This window comes from Elaeis guineensis, chromosome 9 (genome assembly GCF_000442705.2).
Source record: "Elaeis guineensis isolate ETL-2024a chromosome 9, EG11, whole genome shotgun sequence".
In the NCBI taxonomy this organism is placed as follows: Eukaryota; Viridiplantae; Streptophyta; class Magnoliopsida; order Arecales; family Arecaceae; genus Elaeis; species Elaeis guineensis.
The window spans coordinates 12,105,136-12,128,237 of NC_026001.2; the positions used below are offsets into that span (position 1 = coordinate 12,105,136).

Here is a 23,102-nt window from a genome sequence, read left to right on the forward strand (position 1 = left end):
AAAGTTGAGAGAAAAATAAGAGAAAAAGAAAGGAAGAAAGTTGTGACGTTGGAAGATTTTCAAGATGACATAAGGAGATTCTGTTGAGAAGATGGAGCCATCAACCAGTAAAAGCCAACCCATGAGCAGCTAAATCCACTAGTCTCGAGAGGGGAGAGGAAGTCTTGTAACAACAGAGCGGTTTCATATTCTACCCCTTTTTGTACTTCTTTTATGATATGAATCAATAAAGCTTCTTTTTTAATATACAATTATCTTGTGCACTTTCTTTTATGCTTGTGTTAGATCGTAGTTAGAACAATATTTGCTTTCTAAAGACGCATCGTGATCTACGGATACGGGACGTGTCGAGGAAAGATAGGTGGTTTCTAGTTTTGATTTATTATTATTTCTTCTTTACTTGTGAGATAAAATCCTAGAATAGCGTATGTCCGAAGGGACGAGCCGTGGTCCAAGGATACGGATCATGCTCAAATGGAGATAAGCTATGTCCAAAGCTTAATTACAAGCATCTAATATCATTAAAGAAATACAACTCGATTTTGTGTAAGATCGACTCATAACCCATCAAGATAATCATTTTCTGCTTGATCCAACTCTTAATACAGTTTGTTTCTAGTTTATTTTCTTTTTTTTTCTTTGCAACGCTTTTAATCTAATGATCTTAACTCTCCTGTAACCACAATTCTATCCACGGTCTCTGTGGATACAATCCCCACTCACTAATATCTATATAGTTTTGAATCGATAATTAACTTTGATTGCCTACGATAGCGATCAAAGTTTGGTGCCGTTGCCAAAGATCATTGGCACGATTGATTCAAAAAAAAAATTAATTTTAATTTTTCAAAATACACCTAGGATATTAGAGGCTAATCAAAAGATTTTTGTGCGGACATCTTGTTTCTTTGCATAGCATCTTCATAAACATCTTAAGGGCAAAAATCCTAATATAAGATAAGGTGGAGATTTTATCATCCTATTTTGACCTACAAATCAGTTTCCTTCATATTGTATTGATCTAATCTTAATTAAAATTAATTAGACGTTTGTCCCTAAGAAATTCGAGCTCATTAGGATAAGGGAACCTAAAAGTTGGACTAGATTTAGAATTGATCAATCGATTAGTGTCTAAAAAAATTGGTTCAGAGACTCAGTCCTGAAGAATGATGGTTATCTAATTAGGTCTGTTGCAAAAATATGAAAAGCCTCTTACTGATCTTATACTTATCTGGTCAACTTGATTAGTCGGTTCTGAACTTGGAGTGCTCAAAAACTAACTTGGAAGTTAGGAGTTGTCTTTACACAGGGTTAACCTTAGTTAGGAGTATTTTTTATATAACTTGTCTGCTAACATATTTACATAAAAATAAAAAAAAAGAATATACTAACTTTCTTCTCTGTCTTTCCAAGAGTTAGGATCTTCTAGGATTTTCATCTTTAGAACTCTTCTTCTTCTTCTCCTCTCCTTCTTTGTAAAAAAAAAAAAAATTCTAATACATAGATTAGGATTTGCTCTAGAATTATGGGTGTATGCTGGATCGTAGATCATTACAATCAGAATTACGCCCTTAGATATAGAAATCGAAAAAACTATTAGAGCAACCCGAGTTAGAACCATGGACCTACACTATGAGATTGATCCACACCAATTGAAGGAATATTTTATTCCTTCAGTCTACACCTACCCCACTACGCTCGTGCAAGACCCTTTATGGGCTTGTTTAACTCATTTCGAAGTGGATAACTTCATTGTAAATGGATATATCGAAGAAGTAAATGCCCTGTCAGAATCACCCACTTCAAAGACCACTATCATAAATTTAATCTATTATATCATAACATTATCAAAATTATCTTCGAAAATATTTAATGTACAAAATTTTATAAATTTAATATAAAATATCATAATTTTATTTTAAAATATTATAAAAATATAAAAAAATATAATATATATAGAATATCATAATATTAATCTTTAATATCATAATTTTGATGTATGATGTAATAATATTGTCAAAACTATATTTGATAGGTATTTTACTAATAGATATCAAAATTTTAACATAAAATATCATAATTTTAAAGTAACATGTTATAAAAATATTAAAAAATATACTTGAAAAGTATTTTATTATCATAATATTAATTTAACATGTTATAATTTTGATATAAGATGTCATAATATTGTCAAAATTATCTTTTGGAGGTGTTTTGACTACATGAGGTCACAATTTTAACATCGAATAACATAATTTTATCACAGAATATCATAAAAATATCAAAAAAATATATCTGAGAGATATTTTACCTATAGGATATCATAATTTTAATTCAAGATATCATAAAAATATCAAAAATTTATATCTGAAAGATTTTTTAGCTATAGAATGTAATAATTTTAATATAGAATATTAGAAAAATATCAAAAAAATATATCTGAGAGGTATTTTACCTACATAATGTCATAATATTAACTTAACATATCATAAATTTGATGTATTATGTCATAATATTATCAAAACTATCTTCAAAAGATGATTAATTTATAGAATATCATAATTTTAATATAAAATATTATAATTTCGATATAGGATGTTATAAAAATATAAAAAATATACTTTGAAGGTGTTATATATATATAATATCATAATATTAATATTTATTATCATAATTTTAATATAGAATATAATAATATTGTCAAAACTATATTCGATAGATATTTTACTAATAGAATATTAAAATTTTAACATAAAATATCATAATTTTGAAGCAGCATGTCATAAAAATATCTAAAAATATATTTAAGATGTATTTTTTCATAGGATATTATAATATTAACCTAACATGTCATATTTTGAACTAGAATATCATAATATTGTCGAAACTATCTTTTAGAGGTATTTTGACTATATGAGGTCATAATTTTCACATCGAATGTCATAATTTTATCCCGAAATATCATAAAAATAAGAAAAAATATTTTAATTTTATTTTACTTACAAGATGTCATAATATTAACCTACAATATTATAATTTAGCTCTAGGATGTCATAATATTGTCGAAACTGCCTTCGACAGGTGTTTTACGTACAAGATATTATAAATTTAACATCAAATGTTATCATTTTGACCCAGGATATCATAAAAATATCCAAAAATATACTTTCGAGCTATTATATCTATAGGATGTCATAATATCAACTTAGAATGTCATGACATCCTGACTTATTATACTTTTCAAAAAAATTTTATGATATGCTGTATTCAAAACTGAAAGAACTCTATTTGAACCTTTAACACATTAACTTCTTTTAACTACCAAAGAAGCTACTGAACTATCACAAAATAGTAATGAAAGATCTACATACATCATTTTACTTCCTGATGGATGGCATATATTGTTTGGATGGATAATATTATCTAAATGCTAATCAACAATCTTGGACGCACAATTCTAGCTGAAATTTTTTTTCAAACTCCAGATGCTCAACAAAATGAGGAAGAAGAGAGAGAAGAGCAGCATTCAAAATGTCCAACTAGACTGCAAAATAGTAAAAACATCATCTTGGAGAGATGATATTTTCGTTATATTAAATTTGAAAAACAGATTGTGACGTGCATTAAATGTAATCGGTGATGGAACAGTACACCACCTTCACTTTCTTCGCACCTTCGGACGTCCGATTTAGCTTGAAGCGACATCTATTACATCGAGCCATGAGAATGCTATGTTGACCAATCAGGTGAGGTGGTGTGCTCCACATCAGTTTTTCTACACCGCAGGTGGTGTACAAAGAATTTCGCATATAACATATTCATGTGTGAAATTTGGACCTTAGTGAAGGTACAAGTTGGACTTGAAAGTGGCTTGGCCCACAACCTATTTCGTGAAGGACAACGCTACCAAAGACACTAATAGAAGAACCACAATGCACTTCATGTCTCTTCCTCACCATTGTTCTTGCACCATTGGCAAAGTGAAATGGCTGTGTGTGTGTGTGTTCGTGTTCGTTCATGTCTCTTCCTCACCATTGTTCTTGCACCATTGGCAAAGTGAAATGGCTGTGTGTGTGTGTGTGTGTTCGTGTTCGTTCATGTTCACATTCTTCCAACAAACAAACACGCATGGGAGATAAACAACAAATGGAAATGAAAGTCCTATAGTGTTAAATGCTAAGAGAAGACAACAATCAAACAAAAAATAAATAAATTATTGGCATAAAATATTGCAGACTTAAAAAAAAAACTCAAGAAATATAGAAAATTCTGTACAATATGGTGCTAGAGGGTATTAAAGTGATATTCCGCAAGATACTTCAAAAGGATTTAAAAGGAAAATTTCACAAGAGAGATCAGCTTCTCACGCCTGCACTACAAACAGGGAGAAAACTTGGTGAATGCCCAAGTAACAAAAATCATAACGGCTCTGCTTTGGGATCATTATTGCCATTGCTGGGGCATAACATAACGGAAGTTTGTGAAAATCTAAGTATACATAATGGCTTTTGTTGACAATAGCAAGAAAACAAACATGAAAATAATGGTTATATGACATTTCTATGCAATATATTGCTACTAGCATCAAAGAGTATGATGAAAGCAAAAATTATATGCCGAACATGCAACAATCAATAGAAATAGATGTTCAGAATAACAAAAGCAAAGCGCTAACATTGACCCTTCAACAAAAGCAAGTGCAAGGATAGGACCATACAAAACATAATAGAACCAAGGGAAAACCAATAGATTGGAGCCTTGAGACTTTGTCATATACGTTCTAATTGTTAACACAATAATTTTTCAACTACAGGTGTGAATGTCTATAACTGTGAATTGTTCAGTATACTGATGTTTATGGATGTTTGGACCATATGTGTTCTGCGAGATACTAATTAGTCTTCCCCCAGCCTAGAAGGTCAATCTAAGCCTACAATAATTTTCCTTCTGCATGCACAAAGATGGCCACCAGACAAGCCGATTGGCAAAGCACCTCCAAATTGAACAGATTCCGATAAAGCGACAGAGAGATGAGCCTCTAATGTGCTTCTCAGGTGATGTTTATGGAAGGATTGAAAAGTAAACAAAATGAGAGCCTCATTGTATTAGCAACTAAATAAAATGGGAGACTCATTGTATCAGCAACTTCTGATCTGCTTAAATTTTCGATCACCGTGATTGGTTGCTTCAGATAAGGCTCCACTAGCAGAATGGTTGGGACTTGGGATAGGAGATGTGCTCACGATCTTATATGTTAAGTTCATTGCCCCATATATCTTTTTCAAAAACTTTCTTCTATGACATTAACAGCAAATTCACAACAGTTTATATATGAAAATATTTGAGAGAGAGAAAATTCTATAAACCTTACCTTATTCATCGGGATGAGTCTATAGGGTGAGTCTACTATGTTTAAATAGAGGGATAGGTGATACAAATATGGTTACAAATGATTATGCAAGATTACACAGAATCATAGATGATAACACAAGATTTTACTATCAATATAAGATTACACAGAATCATAAATATCCGACTATGAAGATTTGAATAATAAATGATTACACAAGATTTCAGAATCATAAATATTCTACTATGAAGATTTAGCTCTATTACCCTCCCACAAGCATAAAGGGGAGTCAAGCACATTGAGCTTGGACCACAGAAATACAAAGCGTGGTGAAGCAAGTCCCTTGGTAAGCCCATCAGCAAGCTAATTATTAGAATTAATAAAGCCAATGGATAACTGCTTCTGAAAGACATGCTCCCGAACAAAATGATAATCAATTTTAATGTGTTTGGTGCAAGCAAGGAACACCAGATTAGCCGTGAGATAGATAGCAGAAAGATTATCGCACCATATGGTCGGAGGAGAGCGAAGTTGTAGACAAAGTTCACGAAGCAAAGACTCTATCCAAATGAGTTCAGCAATGGCGTTAGCTAAACTTTTGTATTCAGACTCTGTGCTTGACCGAGCAACAGTACATTGCTTCTTAGAGGACCAAGAGATGAGATTTGATCTCAAAAAAATGGCATATCCGCTAATCGAGCGTCGATCATCAGGGTTGCTAGCCCAATTAGCATCAGAATAATCATGCAAAAAAGATAAAGAACCACGACGAAGAAAGAGTCTATGAGTAATGGTACCTTTCAAATAACAAAGGATTCATTTGACGGCTGCCCAATGAGACGTGGTAGGCCTATGCATAAATTGACAGACTTGATTAACGACATAAGCAATATCAAGTTTTGTGACGGTGAGATATTGGAGACTGCCAACCACACTTCGATAGAGAGAGGGGTTGTCAAACAGATCACCATCAAATAAGGAGAGATAAGACCCCGCAACAATAGGAGTACAGAGAGGCTTACAGTCAAGTATAGCACAATGGGTTAGAACATCATGAATATACTTTGACTGTGTAAGATGAAGACCATAGGAATTAGAAACAGCCTCAATACCAAAAAAATAATGAAGAGGGTCCAAATCCTTCACCACAAATTTCCGACTGAGATCAACGAGAAGAGACGTGAATGGAGCACCAGATGTGCCAGTGAGGATAATATCATCAACATAGATCAAGAGAAGTACCATATAACCAGACCGTCGTAGTATAAACAGAGAAGAATTTGCTTGAGAACTAAAAAAGCCAAGGTGCTGAAGAAAACTGCTCAGGCGTTGGAACCATGCCTGTGGAGCTTGTTTAAGACCATATAGAGGTCGCCATAACCGACAAACAAAATGAGGGTGAGAAGTATCTGAAAATCTAGGTAGTTATTTCATATATATTTCTTCATTCAAGTGCCCATGTAAGAATGCATTTTGAACATCAAGTTGTCGGATAGGCCAATCAAGAGAAACTGCAATGGATAGGACAGTCCGAATAGTAACTGATTTGATAACAGGGCTAAATATCTCCTCATAGTCAATCCCTTCCTGTTGATTGAAACCTTTAGCCACAAGACGGGTCTTATAACGATCAATGGTGCCATCAGCATGCTGCTTGATCTTATAAACCCATTTGCAGCCAATGACATTTTGCGTAGAAGAGGGTGAAACAAGATCTCATGTGTGATTCTGAATAAGAGCCTGATATTCTTTCTGCATTGCTTGGACCCACTTGAGATCTTTCTGAACCATAGTAAAAGATTTTGGTTCTTGAAGAATAGTAGAAACAAAAAAGATAGCTGGATGCCTAGAGATAACGAACCGAGGTGGAGGAAGAGAGCCATCATGAGAACGAGTCACCATGTGATGAGTCCGTGGTGGTGAACTAGGTGGCTCAGAGATATCAAAAGTTACGCCAGCCGAAGAGAAAAGATTAGTCACCAAATTATCAGTGGATGGTCCAGATGGTGGAACAGGTAGGGTATAGGAGTCAGAGGGAGGGCAAGATGCACCAGAAGCGTTCACGGAGCCTGCAAGGGTTGTACTGAAACTGACCGATGTAGATATCTTGGACCCATAGAAAAAAGAATATTCATTAAACACTACCATACGACAGACAAAAATGTGACCAATGGCAAGATCTAAACATCTATATCCAAGGTAATACTGAGAATATCCAAGAAAAACATAGGATCGAGAATGTGGTTCAAGTTTGTGTTATGTGTAGGACCGAAGATAGGAAAAACACAAACATCCAAAGACACGAAGAAAATTATAATCTGGAGTGTGTCCATACAAAAGTTGATAAGGTGACTGAAAATAAAGAGATTTAATGGGAAGGCAGGTTGATAAGAAAAATAGATGTTTCAAACGCATAGTCCTAGAACTTTGGAGGTAGGTAAGAATGAGTAAAAAACGTAGGACCAATGTCAACAATGTGTCTGTGTTTTCACTCAGTAGCACTATTTTGCTAAGGTGTGTGTGGACATGATATACGATGAAAAATGTCATTATTTTATAATTCATTTTGAAAGTCATGGAAAAAAAATTTTTTAGCACCATCAGATTGAAGATTCTTTATTTTATAGGAATAAAGATTCTCAACTTGCAAGCAAAAAGCATAAAATATTCATGTAACATCAGAATGATTTTTCATGACAAAAAATCAAAAATATTTGCTATAATCATCAAGAAAATAAATATAATATAAATGATCAAAATGAGAAGTAATAGGTGCCGGACCTCAAATGTCTGTATGCACAAGTTCAAATAACATAGAATTTTTATTCATGGTAGGTGGAAAAGAGCAGTTTACAATCTTACCCATCTGATATGCTGAACAACATGGGTAGCATGATTTTTATTTAAAGAAACACTAAAAAATAAACTACGCTGAACAATGGAAATAAAGCATGACCTCAACGTTGGTGCCAGAAGACAGTTGAATCTGAGATAGATAAGAGAGCCTGTGGGTTCAAAGAATAGCTAGCATTGGGCGGAGGCAGTACAATCCATCTTTAATTGGTCCTAGTAAAAGCTCCTGGCACATGTGGAGGTCCTTAACAATAAAATAATCAGAATGAAGCTCAAAAAAGCAGGTATTATTGCGAACAAATTTGGATATGAAAAGTAACTTTCTAAAAATTTTGAGTGCACATAAAATGTTATTCATATGTAAGGGACAATAAGGTGTATGTAAAGTAGAAGAGCCAGAGGCAAGGACAGGCAAACCTGAACCATCATCGATAAAAACATGATTTGTGGTTGACTGATCATCTCTAATGTTGAAGTTGGCGAGATCAGATGTCACATGATGCATTGTGCCAGAGTCAATATACCAGTCCAGATCATGAGTCCCAGATACTGATCCTTGTGAAGAATGAGCCTGGACTATCTATGTATAAGGAGAACAAAATGAGGCCATGTGATCAGGTCGTGCACACATCTGACAAATAACTTGATCATTGGGCATGAAAAATCTGTTAGGTCCATAGTGTGAATTATTGGAAGTGGACTAGATTCGGTTGGTTAGGCCAAAGAAGATACGACTAGGCCCAATTGGCTGACCAGAGTGGCCAGATCATGATGCAGCTGAGTTAGGCCGAGAAGAATTGCCAGGCCCACTTTGGTCATAATAGTTAGCTAGAAAGAAGCTCATGCCATTGTTGCGCCTAGAACTAGTGTAAGAATCAGCTCGAGAAGGGAAGAAGTTCTACCTTCGTCGTGACAACCACGACCACCGCATCCGCCCCATTAGCCACGTGAGCTCCGATCGCTGCTGTAGGAAATGCCATCACGACCGTCTACCCAGTGCACTGTGGGTTGTGGAGTTGGCCCCAAAAGACTGGTAAGGGGCGACGATGGCTTGAATGGGGTGGCAAAGTTGCGTCGCGCCTCTTGTTGGAGAAGTAGCATCTGCAAATCATCGGTGGACAAGGTTGAAAGAGTGAGAGCAAGGGCGAGCACAAGCGGTTCCCATTCCAAGCCCAGATCCAAAGTAATTCATCAATTAATCTGCATCGATGTCATGAGCTTACCGATCTGTGCAAATTAATTTGCAACATCACGGACCTCTTTTAGATAAGCCATCATGGATTTATTATTCTTGCTCAGTTTACACCATTGCAAATCAATAAAGTCCTCTTGAGCCATGGTGTGAGAATCAAAGAGATTGGCAAGAGTAGTCCAGGCAGCGAGAGCAGAGAAGAGTCCAATAAGGTTGGATTTGATGGAGGAATCAACAGAGAGCAAGAGCACAGTGAGAGTAAATTGATCATGAACTAACCATGTATCGTATTTGGAATTTGGTTTGGGTGTGCCATCCTTGTCGATGAGCATCGCTAGTGGTACCTTGAGTGTGCCGTCGGCATATCCGAGAAGCTTGTAAGCCCGAAAAAGTAGAATCATCATGTTCTTCCATAGATAGTAGTTTGGACCCTTAAGTTTGATAGGCAAGTAGGGAATAGTAGAGAGAAGTGTTTGTATGTTTGATGAGTTTGAGAGATGACCATAATTGAAAGAAAAATTGAACTGTTGAAGATCTGTGAAAAGAAAACTCAAAAATTTTGAAAAAAAATTGAGAAAATTATCCAGATTGGCTCTGATATCATGAAAATATTTGAGAGAGAAAAAATTCTATAAACCTCACCTTATTCATCAGGATGAGTCTGTTGTGTTTAAAAAGAGAGATAGATGATACAAATCTAGTTACGAATGATTATACAAGATTACACAAAATCATAGATGATTACATAAGATTCTACTATTAATACAAGATTACACAGAATCACAAATATCCTACTATGAAGATTGGAATCATAGATGATTACATAAGATTTCAGAATCATAAATATTCTACTATGAAGATTTAGCTCTATTAATATAAAAATTGTCTTTACAAATACTTTGTGATAAGCTCGAGGCAAGCAAAAAAAACTATAGGACTCCACATCCAAAACGGTTGATTTTCCTGTGGATGTCTGAGCAAGATGTTTCAAGATGAAAATTTTAGAATATAGACCCTTCGGCACTTGAGATTGGGGAAAAGATTCCATGGAGCAAGGAAAACGTTTTAGGTTGCTTATACTACTTGTCATAAGGAGCAGGAGCAAATGCAACCACAGGACTGTGGCTAGTTATGTTTATTTTTCATCATAAATCACTGCTAGCTTTTTAAAAGCATGCAGCTAACCAAATTAGATTCTGAATGCTAGCAAGTTTGGAGTTTATCAGCTTAAAATGGTTCATGCACTCGATAGTACATATGTTTCAGCCAGCTCACATCAAGGCAACTCAAGATGCAGATCTTACAGCTCGATCAACATGAGGATTCATCTTCATACCAAGCATGACAGACTGTAAGAAAATAATAGACTATAGCAAATGAATGATTGTACTCTCGTGTCCATGCTGTCACATTCATTACTAGATGACGGACAGAATAATAGTTAGCTGGAAATGATCATACTTAACCAAGAGTAGTTAAGTGACAAAGGGTCGTCATTGAAGAGATGGATAGTAACCTAGCAGGCCTTATGGTTCTGTCTCGCGACTGTCAGGCCACTTAATTGTTGTTGATGGAAATTCCATGTGCATGATCTTCTCCCAAGTTGCCTGAACTTAAGCTACAGAACCTATGAAAATGGAACGTTGTACTTTCCAACTAGCCTCCTATTTTCCCTGGTAAGCCCCTCTCTTGCACAAAGTTGACTTGGGTTAGGAATAGGTACCACATTTAGTGATTTCAGGTTGAGAGGTGATTTTAAAACATTCAAAAATGACAAATGATCATATCTTAATTGATAAAGCCTATAAATCATCGGCTGCAAAATTTAACTAGTATAATAGCTTTATTGCCTCGAACTAAATGTGAATGTTCTGGCATCAATTGCCTCACGAACTAAATGTTCCACCACCAAATTTTCTTTTTTTACCATACCACTCATCATTGGATTTTGGAATTCAAAGAATTTCTATTATTTTACTTCGGTTTCACCCTACAATCCAGCACAACTTTTCAGCATGCATACCCTTCTTCAACAATTATACTCAGAAAGATAATCCAGCCACTTTTTCCCCTTGTAAAACCATCAGTCAGTCCTAGCTACCTGAAAGAGTCCTTTTCCATTTTCTTCTTGGATGCATTAAAAATTATTAGCCTATGCTCTGTGATCAGATTTTCTGCTAGGAAATTTGATCTAATGTCAGCAGAAAGTTCTTTGAACATCAATCTTGCTTTCTTTCAGAAAGAAACTTTTGAATTTCTGTTGCCATCTTAAACAACTTTTCAAAGACTACAACACTTTCCACATATTATAATATTCATTTGTAGGTGTAGGATTATAAATTAGTGCAAATTAAGTACTAAATCTTCCATTGTGTTCCAATTTCCCAATCGTTCCATCACATCCTCTACCCAATGATATCCCACTCATATAAGGACATTTCTTGATGCCTCAGAATGTCATCAATGTATCACATGTATGCTAGTACACTACCAATATCAGATGTAAAATTGGCATTTCCACATGGTCTGTCATTACTCTATATGCAAGTCACCACTAAGGACAGAATGAAGTCCCTGTTTAGCTATTGATGAACAATCATGTACCAAAAAGCAATTGATGAACAATCATCACTGCTTTGCAAGTTGGGTTTTAGTTGAATTGTTATATGTAGATCTTAATAAACAATATCGAACAATTCACCCCACTTTTTTAATCCATTATCAGACCACCTAAATTCTAATACAGGTTTTGCTAAATTCTAATATAGATCGAACATTCAAGACGTGTTGCTGTTTATGACGCTCTAACGAAAGAGCTATCTGTCGTACTAATCTATCTATATGTATCCCTTCCATGGAAAATTCTAAATCCAATTACAATAACAACTGTGAAACTTTGGCACAAAACCAACGACCAAGTAATGAACAAAAGTATGCAACCAAAATTTCTGAAAGATATCCGATCACTGAATTTAAATTCAAATCCTTAAAGAGGACTTGATCTCCGTATTAAGTTCAGCAACTGGATGTACCGTAACTCCAAAAAGATCAAAACTTGCATTGAATCAAACACCATATGATCACACAAATAAACCTTAGAATATGTACAAAATGAGAAGATAGACTAGCTGAAAAGGAAGCAACCTTTTCCCCTATGGTGGACATAAACATTAGCTAAAGCTTCAAATACCTCATATGATCTGCATGGAAGGAATGGAAGATCGAAAGAACGCGAATCTCCAGCATCCAAGAGCAGTGCCTCCTCCCCCGCCGCACGAATGCAGATCTGGGTAAAATAAATAAATAAATATATATATATATATAATATATATTATATATTATATATATAATATATAATAAGCGTTAGGATTAGTGGGAGGGAAGGAATAGCAGGAGATGGCACTGAATCTGGGTAGAAAGAAATCTAGCGTTAGGGATTCTTATCGAGGAGAAGAGGAAGCGACGGCAGAGATGGGAGACCAACGGTCCCTCGAGCGCCATGGTTTCGAGAAGAAGAGGAAGCGACGGGAGAGATGAGAGACCAACGGTCCCTCGAGGGAAACTCGATAGATAAAAAGTAAATGGAAAAATTGTGTCAAGATCCCTTGTTGAATCTCTCTTTATTTATTTCAAGTTTATGAGTTGCAGGTTTAATCCACCAGAGTCTGCATACCAGTTTGCAGTTTCTAAGCTGAGCTAGGTAAGCATAAGTATCGTCTATTTATTATTTCCCGGTCCCTAATTTACAAGGTCCGCTCGGTATGGCACCGTTTTGCCGACTCATAAATTTGTTTCGACAAAGCTGCTCACCCGCTGTTGTCCTTTTCCGGTTTCCAGGTCCCAAGTTTTTGTTTTTATTTTATTATTTTTTTTTTTTTATGTAAGTCTCGTTTGATTCGTGAAAAAAAAAAAAATAATAAATAATTTTAAAAAAATTATTTTTTGAGAATAAAATTTTAGTACGATTAACTATGAAAATATGATTTATTATAAAATATTTTATATTTGGATGAGTATCTATTTTTTAAAAAAAAATATGTAAAATACTTACTATATCTTTAGTAGATATAAAACCATACATTTTTACTCATAAATTTTATATAAATATAAATATTATATTTATATTAATATAAATAAAATATTAATATATTATAATATAATATTAGACCATAATAATTTATTGTGTTAATATAATACTAATATATTAATATTATATTAATATAATATAAATATTTTAATATAATAACTTTATTAATATAGATATAAATATTATATTATATTAATATAAATATTATATTAATATCAATAAAATATTATATTAATATAAATATTAAAATAATATTAAAATATAATAAATATTAATACTATATTTATATAAATATTAAGATAATATTAATATAATATTATATTACTATTCAGTATTTCATTAATCTACCATCCATTGATATTTTACTAAATTTTAGCTGTGTATCTTAAAAGGGTATTGTAGGAAAAAAAGTATCACCACTTCTTATGTTATGGGAAGTACCAAAATCCATCCATCTCTTCCATGTGTTTCCACTTCGGAAGGTACTTTTTTCATTCTTTTTTTCTCTTAAAACTCCATACTTTTTTCACTCTCTTTTCTCTTAAAACTCCAATCAAACAAGAGACTTTTTTTCTGCTCTCCAGAAAGTGTCTCTTCTCTCCTCCACTTTCTATCAACCAAATGAGTCCATAAAGTGTCCCTTCTCTCCTCCACTTTCCGTCAACCAAATGAGTCCATATAATCGGCATCTCCCTCTCTTGGAATATGTGGTCGATGAATTTTTCTTTCTTTATTAGTCTTTAATTTAAAAATTTCATTTGAAGTTATATTAAAGCTGAAAACAAATATTAATATATTCATATCTATATTTATTTTATTTAATAAATATAAATATAAACATAAATATCAATACTAATATCAATTGAATGTATATTTATATATTTATTTTAAATAAATATGAATAAAAATTGAATACCAAAAATATAGATAAATATTAAATTTTATGATCATATAACCAAAGATATTATGAAATAGATGATAAATTAAATTAATAATATATTAATAAGATTATTTTTAAAAATAAAATTATAAGTATCATATAAAATTAAATAAAATTATATATTCATATTATCCAATCCACTTTCATTCTGAATTTGGAAAAAGCTCAAAATATATTATTTGAAAATTATTTGTAAACTCTAATTGATAGCTGATAAGCTGCCCAAGATTTCAACTGAGATGCTTAGATATTTTAAAATTCAATCAATATACAAAAATCAAGATATCAAAATATTAATAAATGTGGTACATCTAAGTAAGACAATAACTTCCAGATATTAATTAAAATATTTTATTTAGAAATAAAATTTTTTAAAAAAATATTAACTAATATTTTTATAATGTTTTAATACATACATACATACCATATATATATATATATATATATATATATATATATATATATATATATATATATATATATATATAATTTTGCATAACCTGCTCCATTAGCAGAAGGTATATCGATTCCTTTGGTTCGGGATTTGTAATTTCAACACGCGCAGAGAAGAGAGCAAACATACTGCGACCGAAAAGGAAACAGAGCTCAACTATCACTAACAACCCATTGGCCATTTCGTAAATAAGCAACTTGTAATCACGACCGGCCCTGGGGCGGGTCAAAGCGGGCGACCGCCCAGGCCCCTATTTTTTTTTTTCGTCTGGGTAAACCAAACGCCTCTTCCTCTCCCGAGTCCCAACACCCCAACGGCTTTTTTGGATAAACCAAACGTCTTCTCCCTCTCACAACCTGTAGCTCCTCTCCCCCGCCTCCTCCTCCGTCTTCGATTTTTTCATCCTATTCTGCTGTCCATCGGTGATTCTTCCTTATTTTGGACATCAAAAATCAGATCAAAATCTGTCAAAAAGTCAAGTAAATCTCTTCAATCCTTCTCTTTCAATCTGCTATGAATTTTAAACTTAATTTTTTACCGATTTATTGTCAGAAAAATTCTTGAAATCCTAGTTCAACAAGTTCCCCTGTTTTTTCATTTTTTTTATCTTTCCGGCACCGTTAGGCTGCCGCCGGTCACCGGAGCTTGTGGTTGTCGTCGTCCGATCGTCGAAGGCTTTAGTTGTGGATGGTGTTGGCCGGGGAGGAGGATCTCCCTTGTGGGTTGTGGCCTTGCCTCAGGAACAGGGATGAGTTCTCTGTTTCGTTAAAAAAAAAAAAACAGAGAGAAAGAGTCCTTGTTTTACCATGGAAAAAGAAGGAAAAAAAAACTATTCGACCACTGTTGACTGAATTGGATTTTTTGATGCTTTATATATAAATTTTTTTATTTCTCTTTTTAGATCCTTGAATATGTTGTACTCTCAGCTTCTCTTGTTCTCAGCTCATTGAGTCTTCCAGATGAACTTTTTCTCTGACCATTCTCTATACATATGTAACAAATTTAAAATTTAAAAAAAAAATCACTGGAGCCTGTGGTTGTCGTCATCCGATTGTCGGAGACCGCTCCTTTAGTTGTGGGCGGTGTTGGCCGGAGAGGAAGATCTCCCTTACGACCTTACCTCAGGAACGAGGGATGAGTCCTCTATTCTGTTAAAAAAAAAAAAAGAAAGGATCCCCTATTTTACCATGGAAGAAAAAGGAAAAAAAAAAGAGAAAAGAAAAAATGATCCACAGTTCACACAATAAAAAAAAAAAGAAAAAAGATGATCCACACTGTTCTATTAAAAAAAATAGAGGATGAGTCCTCTGTTTTACTATGGAAGAAGAAGAAGGAAAAAAAAAGATGGTCCACAGTCCACACAATAAAAAAAAAAAATGGTTCACACAATATAATTACATGAATTTGTTAATTATAATCCAATTGGTTTAGGTATATGAAATTTGGTTCGTCTGTGTGAAAGTCTCAATCAATAGGTTAGTATTCTTGCATATGATGGAATATATTTAATTTTGTACATCTAGGACTTGCTTTTTTAAATAAATATAATTATGGTCTTTATATCCATCTTATTTTTTTAGATAGCTTGTGGTTTCACTTCATTTTCTTATTATTTTTACTATATCTTATTCTTAAAATAATTAATTAATTATCATATTTTATTTTTAGATTTAAATTTTTATTACAATTACAGTAGCTTTTGCTCAAATTTTGTTCCATCAACAAAGCCTTCAAGCAAGTTCTATTGTTCTATCAAAAAGCTTTAAATTAGGTTCTATTGTTCTAAACTTTAAATTTATTGATTACTAATTTTAGCTAATATTTATTATTTTATTTATCAAAATGATACCTAGAAAATATCCTTCGGGTCATGAAAAACTTAAGAAAAAAAGAAAACAAGAACAATTAACTCAATCATTAAAAGGAGGTCTTGATAAATTTATTATAAGTAAAAAAAGTGATATAGATAAAATTCAAATAATATTGCTAGTGAATTTGTCAACAAAAATATAAATATTACTTATGAATTAAATAATGATAATAATATTATTAATAATGATAATACTAATAGCACAGATGATCTCATTAGTGGTGATAAAAATTTAATGAATGAAAAATCAAGTGAATCAAATACTTTTGACATTTATGATCCTAGGATATGGGATAGTCTTGATACAAATTCTAAAGATTTATTAATTAAAAATGATCCTAAAAGAGATATTAATATAAAGTTCCCTCTTGATCAATATAATAGACATTTTTCTTTAACACATTATGATCGAACTTTACCAAATGGAGAGCAACATGACCGAAAATGGTTAGTATATTCAAAAGAGTTAGACAAATTATTTTATTTTTGTTGTAAGCTATTTAAATCAAATGATAATAGTAGTAGAAGTCAATTAGCAAGTGATGGCTTTAGAGATTGGAAACACCTTAGTGAAAGACTTAAAGCTCATGAAACTAGTAATGATCACATTCATAATATGACCACTTGGATTGATTTACAGAATAGATTTAAAAAAAATCAAACAATCGATAAACATATTCAAGAGCAAATTAATAAAGAGAAAGAACATTGGAAAAAAGTACTATTAAGAATAGTAGCTGCTGTTAAATTTTTTGCTCAAAGTTCTCTAGCTTTTCGTGGAACGAATGAAAAAATTTATCAAAATAGTAATGGTAATTTTTTACGATTAATTGAAATGATTACTGTTTCTGATCCAATTATGCAAGAACATCTTAGACGTATTCAAAATAATGAAATTCAATATCATTATCTTAGTCATAAAATTCAAGATGAGTTAGTAATTGCATTAGCATCTAATATAAAAAATTTAATAATTAAAAGAATTAAAGAAGTAAAATATTATTTCATTATACTTGATTGTACTTCAGATGCAAGTCATCAAGAACAAATATCTTTGATCAAACGATGTGTGAATATTTCAAAAAGACCAATAACAATATAAGAATACTTTTTAGAATTTTTAAAAGTAGATAATACATCAGGTTTAGGCCTTTTTAATGAATTACAATCTATTATAGAAACTCTTGATTTAAACATTGATGATATAAGAGGACAAGGATACGACAATGGATCTAATATGAAAGGAAAAAATCAAGGAGTACAAAAAAGATTATTAGAAATAAATTCTAGAGCATTTTATACACTATGTGCATGTCATAGTCTTAACTTAACACTTTGTGATATGGCTTCATCTTGTAGTAAAGCTAAAACTTTTTTTGGTGTAATACAACGTATATATAATGCATTTGGTGGTTCTACAAAGAGATGAAAAATTTTACTTGATAATGTACCTAATTTAACATTAAAGCTATTGTCACAAACACGTTGGGAAAGTCGCATTGAGAGCGTCAAAGCAATAAGATTTCAAACTCCACAAATAAGAGAAGCTTTATATCAATTAGCTGAAATTTGTGAGGATTCAAAAACAAAGAGTGAAACTGAATCTTTAGCAACACATGAGCTTGAAAATTTTAAATTTTTATTAGGAATGATTATTTGGTATGATATACTATCTACTGTTAATTTAGTTAGCAAAAATTTACAATCAAGGATATGCGTATAGATGTTGCCATTGATCAATTAAAAGGATTAGTTTCATTTTTTGAAAGATATAGAGAGACTGGCTTTACTTCTGCCATGAGTTCAGTTAAGAAAATTGCAAATGAGATGGGAATTGATCCTATATTTCGTATAAAATATCAAGTAAAAAGAAAAAAATAATTTGATAAAAATATTAATGTAGATATTGAACAATCACCAGAAGAATCATTTAGAGTTAATTATTTTTTATATTTAGTAGATCAAGCTATCTTTTCATTGAAACATAGGTTTGAACAATTTCAATTATATAAAAATAATTTTGAATTTTTGTTTGATTTCAAAACATTAATTTCATTGGATGAAGAAAGTTTGAAAAATTTTTGTCTTAATCTTCAAAATATTTTAATAAATGGTAATCATTATGATCTTGATGGGATTGATTTATTTTCAGAATTAAAAGTTCTAAAAGCAATTATGCCAAAAGAAAATAATACTGCTATAGATATACTTAATTATATTAATAAAATAAATTGTTATCCAAATACATCAATTGCATATAGAATATTATTGACCATACCTGTCACTGTTGCCTCTACTGAAAGAAGTTTTTCAAAATTAAAATTATTAAAATCATATTTACGATCAACAATGTTACAAGAAAGATTAAATGGTTTAGCTATGCTATCTATTGAAGAAGAATTATTGTCAAATATTGATTACAAAGAAATTATAAAAAATTTTGCATTACAAAATGTACGTAGATTAATTTTTCAATAATAATTAATATTTAAAATATATTAATTTTTAATAATTTTTTTTTATTTGGCCTCAGGCCTAAAAAATATCAGGACCAGCCCTGCTTGTAATAATCCAGGTTTTAGAAAGTTGAGACAGGACATGTCTTTGTCTTTGCAGATCTAACCCTCCATTCACACTTCGTACGATTTTTTTTTTTTGGTTCAATTCATGTGCTGGAGTTAGTCAAGCCACATAACACTCACAAATAGAACGTAGATTAAATACCAACCCAATTCAAACTGGAGAATTGCTAATCTAATCAACAAGAGAAAAAAGAAAAAAAAGAAAGATCAAGAAAAAGAAAGAAAGAACACTGATCAGAGGAATTTAATGCTTAGAACATCATTTTATTTCATTCCGGTAACAAGTTCAGAGCTAATAAACAAACCCAAATCCATACAAGAAATGAAAATATATAAAACTGAAAAGAAATCGGCTAAAAAAGCTTCTTATCCACAAAGTATATGTAAGATTAATTACATGTCCGCCTTGGATGTCTTGATGTCTTCACCCTTTGTTGTTCTCTTCTACTATGTTCACCGCCCTGGGCTGTCTCTTCTTCTCCTCAGCCAGCTTGGGCACGGTCACTCTCAGAACTCCATCCATCAGGTGGGCTTTAATGGAGTCCATGTCAGCCCTCGCTGGAAGCCTGAATTGCCTCCAGAACTTGCCGGAGCACCTCTCAGCTCGGTGCCATTTCTCGCCCTCCACCGCCTCCTCAGTCTTCCTCTCTCCGATGATCCTCAGTACCCGGTTCTCTACTTCTATCTTGATACCTTCCCTCTTCACTCCTGCATGGGTATTAATTAAAATGCCGATGCCATGCATTAAGCACAAACAGGAACTTATCAAATGCACCAAGGATAACAAATGTCCAAAAAAAACATGTTAACGAAACAAAAAAAAATTGTCATATATATATATATACTGATCTTGATCAAATTGGTCATATTTCTGATTTATTGCTCTTGGATCTCTAGCTCAGCCAAAGCTCCACTTAAGAAATTTCAAAATCTTAACTCAAAAACTCGGCTAAGTTTTAGTTACCCTTCATATATTTCAGAAGATAACCTAAATAAAGTGCCACTTTACATTTAGATTCTTTTTTTTTTTGACTTCTTTTTTTTTTCCTAAAATAATTTTGAATATTAATTAATACAGTCATTATAAGAAATTTTCACTGGAGACGCTTCTTGTCTACCTTTTCTAACAATCAATTATACCTTCTTCATCTTCTCCCCCTAAAAAAAAAAAAAGGGATTCAAAAAGGAATATATAATTTAAATTAAATTGATCAATAGAATTTACGAGAAGTTGTACATGGGAAACTCGTAATCGACTGAGATCAGATTCTTAGATCAAAGCCATTCATTTGATAACATACCTGGAACATCGAGAGAGATCACGTGAGCCTGGGAAGTCTCCTTCCAGCCAGCACGTGCGAGGGCGAGGGTCTCCATGGCCTTGGGCACGTGGAAGGGAGTCTGCTCGAAGATTCGGAAAGGATCATCACTGGGCAACATCATACCCCATATACTCCTGGCGTACGGCATAAGACCCTTTCTGGGTAGAGTCACCAGTCCCAAAAGAAGAACCACCAACACCACAGAAGCCTTCATTGGAAAATACAGTAGTTATTCAGAAAAAATAACAGTACGTGAGAGAAGGGTAGGGCTGATGGAATGCTTGGCTTCGCTGCTGACTATCGCTTTTGTTGTTGGTTTCGGGAGTCTTGGGTTGATGGGGTTTTCATAGGAAGAGAAGGGACGTAGAGATGGGAGGAGATGATTCTGGGAGCTTCTAGCGGGGCACCACTCTACAATTAAGGGTGGCATTTTTTGCAAAGGCCGTTTACCAACGCCGTGGCAGAAGAGGAGATGCTGTCGTGCGTGCTATGGACTGGTCTGCTAATAACTATAGGAAAGGTGGTGACGTGTTATCTTAAATCTAAGCCGTTCAGGAAATAACGTGGCAGAAGAAGAGATGCTGGCGTTCATGTTATAGAATGGCCCACCATGGGAGAGGTGGTACGTGTTTTCTTCAATCTGAACCATTCAGAAGGATAAGTGTGGTTACTGATGAAAAAACGGTGTTGGAAAAACAGTGGCGTCTGCATAAGAACTTCTTAGTCAGCCATCGAACTTTTCGATTGCTGATATTCTAGAGGAACGTAATCCTATCCATTCCATCGAATGATTCAAATTAAAAAAAATGAATAGACAAATAGTGCTCGACTTGATGGATATGCATCAAAAAAAAACACTTAATGGACGATTTTGATCTGATTATTATATTTTATTTTAATAAAAATTTAATTATGAATCAATGATGAAATATAAGAATTGAAAGATCAAAGAATAATGGTGGATCAGATCGAATCATCTGGGAACCATCAACCTAGATCCTTAACTCTAAAAAATATCAAGCATATTCTTATGGCGACACTATCGATAAATGAAGTAAGATGGTTCGAGGTATGAGATATGTATGAAATTATTAAACCCCTTTAGCTTATAAGTAAGGCACAAAATCAATATGGTCACTGAGGATGTTTGGGTGGAATTGAGATTTTATAATATCAATCGACATTTTAGAGGCAAGATATTGACATCTTAGCCAATATGACAAATTAAAAATTATTAATTATATTTAAAGATTAATTATCACATTGATTTGCTAATAAGTATTTCAACATAAAAAAATTATATTGATAAGGACCATTTTATCAATTTATCAGCTATAATAAAGGGAGTGCTGATTTCCATTGATAGTATAACCAAATATGTGATAACCCGATCCGATGGGCCAAAAGCCCACTAAACCCATTAAAAAAAAAAAAAATAGGGAAGAAGATTTCCGATCGGAGTCTTCCTCTTCCTCAGTTTCGATCAGGAATCGGAGTCCTAAGGCCATTAAAAGATCCTAGGACGAGCTCTATAAGAACCTCCCTCCTCTCCTCTAAGTGTAGACCCATCAGTCACCAACGATCGCCGGAGTTCCTCTCCGATTTTTTCGATTGAAGCCACGGTCTCTCGACTCGTGCTCGCCGCGATTTCACGCCGGTGGAGGTTAACGGAGGCTGTGATAAGGCCTCCTTCCTCTTCCTCTCTTCTCTCCCTTCTTTCACATGCCCGTGGGCACGATTGCCGGCGACAGGTGTCGTCGGATTTTGTCATAAAAGAAAACCTCTATTCGGCCTCTTTTTTTTCCTGATTTTCCAGCACCGACGGTCACCACCGACCGCCGGCCTTGGCCCCTCCAAATTCGAAAAGCTCTCCCCTCACCGTCGGCCACCGTCATGATCGAGGGTGGCTACGAACAGCCGGTCAAAGGGTACGGAGACCTCTAGGTCCCCTGTTTCGGCCCAAGAAGGCCGTGGGAAGAAGGAAAAAGAAAAAGAAAAGAAAAGGAAAAAGAAAAAGAAAAGAAAATGCAAAATAGAAAAATAAAAAAATAGAAAAAATAAAATAAAATAAGAAAAAAATTTCCTCTCTCCCCTCTTTCTCCCTCTTTCTCTCTCTTCTCTCTCTCTATTTTCTCTCTCTAAAAAGAAAAGAAAAAAAAAGAAAAATAAAAAGAAAGGAAAATATATATATAATAATAATAATAATAATAATAAATACATGTGAGAGAAAGTTTCTCTCATCTCTCTCTTAAGTCTTTCTCTCTCCTCTCTCTACCTTCTCTCTATATTTTTCTCTCTAGATTTTCTTCCTATTTTCTCTCTCTAGACCCTTTTATCTCTTTTTATGGATTTTGTCTCTCTAGGGTCATTCTCTCTCTGATTGCATATGAAAATATGATGATGTGCGACTGCTCCGAAATTCGTGCAAGTAGATCGGATTTTGATCCAATCT

General features: G+C 33.3%; 1 protein-coding gene across 1 annotated transcript; it reads right to left on the reverse strand.

Annotated features, from left to right (window-relative positions):
* Window positions 1–19,752: 19,752 nt before the first annotated feature.
* On the reverse strand, window positions 19,753–22,545 carry LOC140851462 (18.1 kDa class I heat shock protein-like). Its single transcript, XM_073243000.1, has 3 exons — window positions 22,432–22,545; window positions 20,630–20,858; window positions 19,753–20,036 (listed from the first exon to the last, which is right to left on the reverse strand). The coding sequence occupies exons 1-3, from the start codon at window positions 22,543–22,545 to the stop codon at window positions 19,753–19,755; spliced, it is 627 nt and encodes a 208-aa protein (XP_073099101.1).
* Between the last annotated feature and the right edge of the window lie 557 nt (window positions 22,546–23,102).

Excerpts from the sequence above, each read along its gene's own strand:
- LOC140851462 (XM_073243000.1), bottom strand. The coding sequence starts at position 22,545 with ATGACGGTGGCCGACGGTGAGGGGAGAGCTTTTCGAATTTGGAGGGGC. Across the intron at positions 20,859-22,431 it reads AAAAAAGAGGCCGAATAGAG|GCTTCTGTGGTGTTGGTGGT; the intron begins GTTTTCTTTTAT and ends TTTCCAATGAAG. Across the intron at positions 20,037-20,629 it reads GATCTCTCTCGATGTTCCAG|GAGTGAAGAGGGAAGGTATC; the intron begins GTATGTTATCAA and ends ATACCCATGCAG.